At 39.2% G+C, this 9,973-nt stretch overlaps 1 protein-coding gene across 1 annotated transcript in view; it reads right to left on the minus strand.

The window, feature by feature from the left end:
• Positions 1–8,011, minus strand: part of LOC114818400 (histone H4 transcription factor-like) — a gene marked incomplete at its 3' end in the record, with an annotated part of 16,572 nt that extends 8,561 nt beyond the window's left edge. The window contains 2 exon segments of the mRNA XM_029084056.1: positions 2,851–2,966; positions 7,686–8,011. Coding sequence (XP_028939889.1) covers positions 2,851–2,966; positions 7,686–8,011 — 442 coding nt within the window.
• Between the last annotated feature and the right edge of the window lie 1,962 nt (positions 8,012–9,973).

Raw genomic sequence — 9,973 nt, forward strand, 5'->3', positions numbered from 1 at the left:
CACATGATAAGAGTAATCAAGTGAATCAAACTCAATGTCAGGTTGGATACCTTTAGATCTCAGAAATTAATACATAAAATTAATTTAAGAAAAAGAATTTGCCTAGTTCGTTTAACCAAGTATGTGCATCGTGAGTTCCATTTCTAATATCCATCAGGACATTCTCTCAAGTAGAACAAGAATGTAATGACCTTGATAGCAACCCATATCCACTCCAACAGGTAGAATACAGGCAACTTCCTAGAAAGGAGTTCTGAGCTCCAGACTAATATACTTAGTAAAGGGATAGAACACTACACTCCTGATTAAAAGACGGAGGAAATCCTAAAAGCTCACTTTGCCTACAGTGAGGAAACAGGATCTTCAGTGCCTCTTTCACCTTTACTGTGTACAGGATACTTCTGATCAGGAGGGGCCATAGAAAAAGGATGAGCTCCTAGGTGTGGATCAGAAGCTGGAGGACCGATTATTCTTCCAGTGCAACATGAAGATTTCTGTCTCTGTTTAACCCCAGATTGAAAATGCAATATACAGGACATCAGATTGAATCTCCCTCTTGCATCCTCCCTTTGCGAACTCTGCCAAGAACCTCTGGTTGCCCTGACCAGCTTGTAACCATCTTTCTCTGTAATCCTCCTCTGCAGCCAGTTTCTAAGAGATCAGTTGCCCATGTTTGAAGTCTGCTCTAATACGGTGATGCTGTTCAAGCTTCTACCACATTTCTCTGAAAACAGCTAAGTTGTGAGAAAGAGCAGTGACAAGCCTCATGTGGGGCCTCCACTCACACACCCTGTGCTCCCTGGCTTGGGAGCTGCAGTCACCCACCCCGTAGGTAGGTACACTGCACAGGGCCTTGCACCTCACTGGCTTCCTCTGACTTGCTATCTGGACTTCCTGGCTTGACCTCAGACCTGTCTTCTAACAGTGGACTTGGCTAGTGATCACTGGGCTGCAGCTGACCCTGGCTAGCATCACCAGACCTGCTCTGTTCTTCTTGTTCAGGTTCTTTGAGACTGCACCCTGTCAGTGAGGTCCCTGCCTGCCTGTCACCCTTAACTCTCAGTTTGCCTTCCCCTGTGGAGCAGCCCACTTTTGCTGTGCCCTCAGAAATTCAAACCAACTCGGACCACCAGCTAGTATACTGAGTGTCCCTGGAAATGCCTGATCACTTCCTATCTGTTGTCCTAGTTCTCTTGACAGCTGCTTCCTCACAGAGACGAGACCTTACTGGCCTGTGCTTGCTTGTTAAGCTTGGGGGTGTAAATGAAAAGTTGTCTTTCACTGCCTGGACATTGTGATTCTGCACGTCACTTTCAAAGGCACACCACTGCCCTGAATGTCAACATCACAGCCCACAACAGACTCCGTAAAACCCAGGACCTATTATTTTTGTTCTGAGGCAGGATCAGTTATACCTTGGTTTCAAAAGAGGTCTTCTCAGTTCGTCAGTGATAGACAACCTCTATAATTTCAACAGGCAACGGCTACAGTATTTTAAAATACCCGATTAAAATGGCTTTCCTAACTTAAAACTTGCACCTCTCTTGTTACAACTGAAGCTTGTTACTTATCCTTTCTAGCACAGACATGGAGAACTGATGATTTCACTGTTCCTAACAGGAGGGCATTTCTTAAACGTGTTTGAAGACACATCATATTCCTTTTTCTTCTGCATTTCCCTTTTCCCCATTCTGTAGTTTAAGCTATACAGTCAGAGGATCCCCTTCACCTGTCCTAATAGGCTATATCTTCTAAAGCTATGATCACACTGGCGTGTGGTTTTTGTTCCTCTAAGAACTACAGTTTTTCCACTATGAGGCCACTGGAGTGAGTTCCCCAGCCAAAAAAAAAAAAAAAGTGCATCTGTCAGCTAATCTCAAGAGGGAAAAAAGGACAAAATGAAGTCGCCTTGCACCCATTGATGGGATTTTGTCATCATTGCAGTGAACAGCTAACCCAAAAAGTAACTTTAACAGGTGAATTGAAAAGACACAGAGCTGGGGGGTTCACCAAGAGGATTCCAACCAAACCTGGACTTTGTTGACACATTTTACAAAACACAGACAAATTGAAAGGTTTAAATGAATGATCTGTTCCAGGACCAGAGTCCCACAAATTCTCTCATTATTCTTCTTCAGCAGAAAGTCTTTTCTTCTGGAGAGGTCCTGCTCATACACTTTGTAGGTCTGAAGCTGAATGGCATGCACATCAAATGACAGTCCATAGTTTAGCCCTTACTCAAACAATCAAGGCATCTGCTATGAAAGACTGTCAATGGAATGTAGCTTCTACAAAAGAGCCAAGGGCAGAACATCAGCTTTGAAGCCATGACAATAATTTTAACACAAGAGGTAGCCAGCAATATAGAGTATGCATTAAAAATGCTCTTTCTCACCACAGAGTTGAGAAAAACTAGGATGGCAGTAGGTGTGCTTCCCTTGATTTGAAGGCAATGGATGAGAGAAAGCAAAGAGTAAGCTCACCATGAGACAATTATTGTGAGGGAGACATCCTGATGCTGAGTGGTAGAATACAAGTGAAAAGTCTGTTGGAATGGTGTGTGAACTATCAGTCATAGGCAGAATTATGAGGAAACCCAAACCTGTTTAGTGCTGGGAGTTCTCAACTTATACTAATCGGGAATTGAGAGCATGCAACCTCGTGGATGACAGGAACTATTCTACTCAAATCGTGGTGCCCATAAATGTTTGTGCAACTACTTAAGATAGATGAAAAAATATCTGAAGATCTCTCACAAATTCCTATGCAATATGTAGCACTATGTGAATTTTATAAGAAACACTGCAGTGAAATACTTTCTGAAATGGAACTCTTTTTTTTAATATGAACTAGCTTTCCAGTGACAGTAAACACCTTTCTTCTGATCTGTAACAGTTTCTTTCTCAGTAGCATGGGCATGAATAGCAACATGTTGATAAAACCACACTGGGTTAACTGAAGGTAACCTAAAAACAAAATAGAAGCATGGAGAAGACAAGATAGTTTTGGCAGGAAATCAACTGACAGGAACATAGAATTAAGTGTTTTTAGAAACCAAATGGACACCAGTAAATATGGCAGTAACATTTAATTAACTCACACCAACACAGAAACAATTACATCCACTACAAAAATGTAGAACATTCTGCAATATCCACCACACAAACCAGGTCCTGAATTTTCATCTGCCATCTAGTAGCTGAAAAGTCTGTCTAGACTAACTGAGGGAATGCTGCCCATTCTTTGGGGCAGGGATGTATCTGTTAATGTATTTCTGTTGATTTCTTTGCTATATTTTTACCCTCTCCCTCCCCTTCACTTCTACCTGCTCCTACTCACGAGAAGGCTATGAAGGCTGTGCAGGTAATTCCACCAGAAATGGGAAGGCTGCACAATGATTAAACTGAATGAGGTGTTATGGACACAGCACTCCACAAGTCAGTACTTAAATGACAGGGGGGACTAAACCTTAATTAGCCTCCGCCTCACGCCACAAAAATCCACACCTGCAGAGTGAAAGTAGACTGCATATTGCATCTTCCTCAAGTAACACGAGGTGTCAACCAGTTAACTGCCCACTGTCATCAGTCACAATTCAAAATATTCCTCTCAGTTCCTGATAATTTAACCCCTTAACCTCTCTGCTGTGCTAGCACAATTTTGTAAGGCTACACATTGAACTGGGACAAAGAATGGATTTGGCTTTCAAACAAATCAAAACACTGGGGAGAGGAAATGAGCAGCAAGTGAAACTCCTTAGGCTTACATTTTCACTGCAGATAATGTACAGTTGATTCAAATTTAAAGGTTGTTGGGTTTTTTTAAGAAAAATGTACATAAATTAAAAAAAATATTATCTCGTTTTAATCATCCTAATCTTAGTAGAGTGGATTAAACTAAGATGCTAGGCATTCTTTGTGCAGAATAGAGCATTCACAGGAGGAGTTAACACAGGCAAACTGTTGCATTTTAAATTCATATTCCAATGTATTTCACAATAGCTCCCTTGGGGAGGGAGAGAGACAAGCCCTTATTTCCTCTGAAGGGCTTGAAACACGATCTGAGAAATCCAAGGTCTTGCGTATATGAAAACATACAGGCATATTAAGGTGAATCAACTATAAGTGATCGAAAACCTCTTCACTTCTTAATCAGAGTAACCATATGGGGGTTAAACCTGTTTTAATTTGTTGGCACCATCCGTTTAAGTGTTTCCCTGGAATTTTCTTGAATATTTCTTTATATGTAAACAGGAGAGAAGTTTTTGGGGCTGTTGCCTGAGTCAGAAGCTTTCTTTACCTTTGAGGAAACTGAATCTGAGACAGTAGGAGGAATCACAAGAGTTGGGGGAAGCTGTATGGGTGATTTTCAAAGAGAATTACATTCATAACTGTGGGAACATATTTGCAGGAGGGTGGGAAAGGTAAGCAGTTTTCCCTGCCCTCTTTTGCAGTGTGCCCTACCCCACCTCCTGGGTCTAGTCTAGCCTGCCTACTAAGTTGGGAAACATTCTTGCAATTAAAAAAATTCACAACATAGTTTGAACTTGAAAAAACATGTATAAAAAGATTTAGTGAAATGCTATGGACTAAAAGATTCCATCAGCCAAAACTGCCCACTTACATAAATGAAAAATGGAACATGAAATCAATTAACAGGAAGATTTTTCTTGGGTTTTAAGCATGTTTTTCAAAAGACTGTGCTTAGTGACACATGCAGCAAAATCATATTCTGAGGGCTTTGAAGTTTTTCTGAACCTCTTAATTTTTAAAATAAATAAACCAATCATAGCTGTATGCATGTAAAGGCTGATTGGTATGTAATAAAAAGCATTAAATATAACTACTGTAAGAAATATGATTCCTATAAGCTATGAGACATAATGGCAGTAAGGTTTATTTGTAACAATAGTTTGTAATCAAGCTATTCAAACAATGCAAAAGTTATAATAAATAATGCTCTGTATTATATGTTTAAGTTTATAGCTTTTAAAAGAAGAGAATGGAGTAATTCCATGCTTAATTCACTAGACAACAAAAGCCTTTATTTACAGAAATGCAGTTTCTCACATGTTAACTCAACAATGGAATTACCTCTCTCTGTAGACTTCACTCTTAGGTTTTCATGTCATTCCTTATTTCATGTAAAGAAAAATTCATGAAAAGTGAGGTATTGAAGCACTATATGAGTATAGATATTCTAAATTCAAAGCCCAAAGACCCAAATGGATACTTCTAGACATTCTATCCAGTAATAACATACAGATGAGGAGGCACTCACCTCTTATATATGCTATGGCACAAACAATCTGTAAGCTAAAATATAAAGAGGAAACTGGAAATAACTTTAGACCTAGTAAGGAGAAGGTTAGCAAAGCAAAGCAAAGCAGGGGGCTATAACCACCATCAGAAAACAAGTCATTTCACTCCATCACTGCAGTGTACTTACTCCAACATCACGTTGACTCTAATTCAACGATGCGGTGCCTGTGAGGGACAGAACACCTGTGTAAAGCACCGCCAGTCTGACATCGCCTTGCAAGAAAATATTTTCATCTTTATTAGTGTTTGTTTATAACATGAAAATGCAAAGTTTATGTCATAAATTAATTTTGTCAGAACTTTGATATGAAAAAGTAATAGATAATAAAGAACTAGGATTTAAGGATGATAACCCATGAATCACTGAAAAGCTTAGAGAGGCCTAAGGAAAAAAGGATCAAAGGCCTTTGAAAAACACTGAAGTTTTTGTTTTGATTTGTAGTTCAGCATTACTAAACCTACATGAGATTTGCCCACATGAGGTTTGCAAAGCTGTTTAGTTCTACAGGTTTTCTGATTTCCACAGTACAGCTTGTTTCAGTTGTTTCTTCTTCACCAGTATTTTATTTATTTTCAGTTCTATCACTTAACTCAAATGAAACAAAAAACCCATACAACATGAAAAAATTAATGTAGACCAGACAGACAATTTTCCTGCACTACTACTTTCTCTAAAGTATCTTGCTCAACAATTACACAAAAGGAGATGGTAAGAAAATGTCATCTGAAAGGCATCATGTTTGTGCATGCAAAGGTAATGCTCACTAGCCATAAATAACAGCTGAGGTTCTGAGGCCAACAGTGACAGAGAAAAGAGAAAATGCTTCCCTGTAATGTCAGATCACTATGAAGCCAGTTTTGATCAGGAACAAACACCTCCAAAAAGCAGAAAAAAAAATATATAGGCAGCACTATTTACGTTAACATTGTGAAAAAAAATATAGCAACTGCTAATCATCTTGGTTTACGTGATACAGAAATAGCTCAGTCAAAACCAAATTGAGAATTATTTTATTTCATATAGGACACCAAGATAAAAACCATTTTTAGTTGAAACCAACGTTGGCCACATTTGAACACCAGACTTATACACACAGCCTGTTGCAAATGTCTGATTTCTGTCCCAGTAAAAAAAACCCCAAAACATTTTCAACTGACCAAGGAAACCAGGTATTCTGTTGCCTGTCTTCAGAGAAACAATAAACACTCTGGTCCTCTCTACAAACTACCAGGTTCATTGATTTATCATTGATTTAAACTGGGTATATTAAAGTTTTGCATATGTGCATTTAAAATACAAGAGAAGTTGCATCTTTGTCAAAAAGATCATTTTAGTCACCACAAAGAGAAAGAAAATTTGAATTTCAGATGTGGTTTACATGTGTTGTTTACATTTTTGTGAACACTGGTACTGCTCTAAACACAAGAAAGAAGTCACATTTTACAGAACACTGCATGAAATCTGCAACCATGTGCCACCACAGTGAGAATGCCAATAGTACTTCCATCTGGAGTAACTTCACAGTCGGTAAGTAACCTTAGCAGAGAAGCTGGTAATTGCTGCCTACTGATAACGCACTAGATGAAAATGGCAAATCTCCATGGGAAACACATGTTCCACTGTCTCACAACTGCAGCAGTACTGGAGTGCTTTGTACCTTAAAAGACAACTTTTTGCAGAAAGGTGCTTCATAGACTCAATAGGCAAATTTTGTAAAAATAAGTATTTTCTTGGGTATATATTACGATACTCTTGAGCTTAGGTCACAGAGACTTTGTTAATGTCGGTCCAATTCTACTTTTTTCACCTTTAATTAAAACTCATTCACCTTTAATTAAAATGTCTACACCTGTAATTATATTTGATTACAGTGTTAAGAATAAAGAGCAGGATACACAAGAGCCAAAATAGCTATATTAAAAAGTCTAGCACATTATTGCTACGACATCCACCAAGACTGCCTAGAATTTTCTGCAGAATCGGACCTTTTTTGTTTTCCTTTTAAGCACATTTAATACTATTAAAAATATGTAAAATACAATACCTGACAGAAAATAACACCAGTGTATGTATCCAAATAAGGCAAACAACATACAAACAATAAAAGTTTCTATTTTTCTATAAAGATTCATACAACTGCTACTTCAACCTTTGAATTCTTAAGCAGCAGGCCAGCTCCCTGAAAGGGAACTCTGCCATTCAAAAACAATTTCCTAAAATTTGTTTTAGACAATTGCACCTCCTGAGACTCTAATCTCAGAAAGAAAATCCTCAGCAGAAATTCTCATGACATCACCTCTCCAGTCTCTTTCCATTTTAGTAATAGTTATGAATACAAACAAAAATCCAGAGCAATTGAATACTCAGCAAAAAGCAGGTGTAAGTCCTTGTCTAAGGGCTTCACGCAGCTGGGCCTTAGAAAAGCTATGAACATCTGCAATGCAGGTAAACTGAAGTCAGTTTTATTTTCTAGGCTAGGAATAATCTTCCAAACTGCAATGCAATCTGTGTGACAGATGAGAAATAAATGACCTGCTGTTTCCAGGGGATGCTGTAGATGCTCTTCCAAGTGTTCCGCAATATGATTACAAAATTCCTCCATGTATTTCCCTCCAAAGCAGCATTCTTTCCATTCACATTCACATGGTAATATCAATTCAGTGTTCTTAAATTTGCTTCCAGGCACCATTGCCTAAAATTGATTTATCAATTAGAAGCACAGAAAAGTTCTAGTTATCATATTACATTTCTGTAAATTTATCTTATAAAAATAGCACTTAAGATTACAGGCTCCTAGATGACACTAATGTTTTTCTTTTTCTGTTTTTATTTTTTGCTTTGTTTTGTTTTTTGGTTTTTGTTGGGTTTTTTGTTTTTTTAATTACTGGATACATTATTTTCAGAATTTTAGGATGTATTTTGCAAACACTTAACACCTTGACAGAAGCCACAAGTTGTAACATTTTCATTACAACCATACAGTAAAGAGTCCTATGATCACCATCCCAAACATTTGCTGAAGATGCCTTCATCGTAATTTAGCTCCAGGGCAGTACTGTAAAACCTCTTTCCACATAGAAACCCAAAGTAACCATTACCAAGAGTGCAATTCCACAGTCACTTTAGCCGGACATCAGTGTGGGCTCCCACCAAACAGGGCTGGTTCTATCTGCCCCTTCTTGTTCTTCTCAAGATCCAGCTCTGGAACTGGCAGAGCCAGCTACTAAACTGATGAGAAAACTGATCCAATTGAAAGCTAATTTTGGGGGGGAATGACTGACAGACAGCTAAATCAGTTTTCTGCTCAACAGGGTACATGTTTGTATCAGTATAAAGGAAGCATCGGAAATATAAACCAAGGATAAACAGTTACATAGTTTTTTCATTACTCTGAACAAATACAACAATAGCAAACTTCATTAAAAACTACTGGCTCATTCTCAGTGGTTTTCCACCCCCCCAGTCTTCCCTCTGTTACTAGCTTCAAAGATCTGCCAGTCCAACTGCTCAGAGGACCACTCCCTAACCTGCATTATTCCCAGCAATCTGGATTAGTTTTAAGAGTTTAATCAGCTGACGGATCTCAGTCAGCAGCAGACTTTGGAAGGAGGATAGTAACAAGCAGCTGGGAGGAGGTTCTTCATTTTCTCATCAACACGTGCAGATCTGGAAGACAAACTCTGTCCAATAGCCTAAAGCAGCAGCATAAAAGTCTGACTGTGTCTTCCCTGATGCTCTTACTGACTCTGTTGATTTAAAAAGTCAGGCATTGCCATAATACTGTGTTAAAAAAAATAGTGTGTAAGTGGAATCATAGAATAATTTGGGTTGGAAGGGACCTTAAAGATCATCTAGTTCCAACCCCCCTGCCATCAGCAGGGACACCTTCCACGAGATCAGGTTGCTCAAAGCCTCATCCAACCTGGCCTTGAACACTTCCAGGGAGAGGGCATCCACAGCTTCTCTGGGCAACCTGTGCCAGTGTCTCACCACCCTCACAGGAAAGAATTTCTTCCTAATATCTAATCTAAGTGGACCCTCTTCCAGTTTGAAGCCATTTCCCCTTGATTCCATCATTAACTGCCCTTATTAAAAAAAAACAAAACAAACCAAAACAAAACCCAGAACATGCAGGAATTAGCATGGCTACTGAATGGCGTTCAGCAGACCCTCTCAACATCACTGACAGTATCCTTGTACTTCCTGCTACTAGAAATACCAACGTGGAAGCATTCCCCCACCAGCGAGTTAATGACCAGAGAGCTGCTGAGAGAACTGATCACCTGAGACTGCAAGCGAGATTCTTCTACAACAGCCCTTTTATTTCACCCGTATTTCGGGTCTGATGGACCCGAAGCAGGAAATGCTGCCATCCCATAGAGACAGACTGGAAGCTGAGGAGATGGCCATTTCTGCTGCACGTTAAATCATCCACTGCCAAGTGCTTTAATAAGTTATTCGAGACACAATATTAATACTACTGGAACAAAATATTTCAAGTTCTAATTATCCTAATTGACCAATGATGGCATCCACAATATCCTAACAAGCAGACTAGACTAGAGGCAAAAACGAACAAGGGGAAAGCTCTGGGGGCGACTTTGACACCATCCCGTCCTGTCCCGTCCGTAACGACACAGACCCTCAGCGC

This window comes from Antrostomus carolinensis, unplaced genomic scaffold, assembly GCF_000700745.2.
Source record: "Antrostomus carolinensis isolate BGI_N321 unplaced genomic scaffold, ASM70074v2 scaffold26243, whole genome shotgun sequence".
NCBI lineage: Eukaryota > Metazoa > Chordata > Aves > Caprimulgiformes > Caprimulgidae > Antrostomus > Antrostomus carolinensis.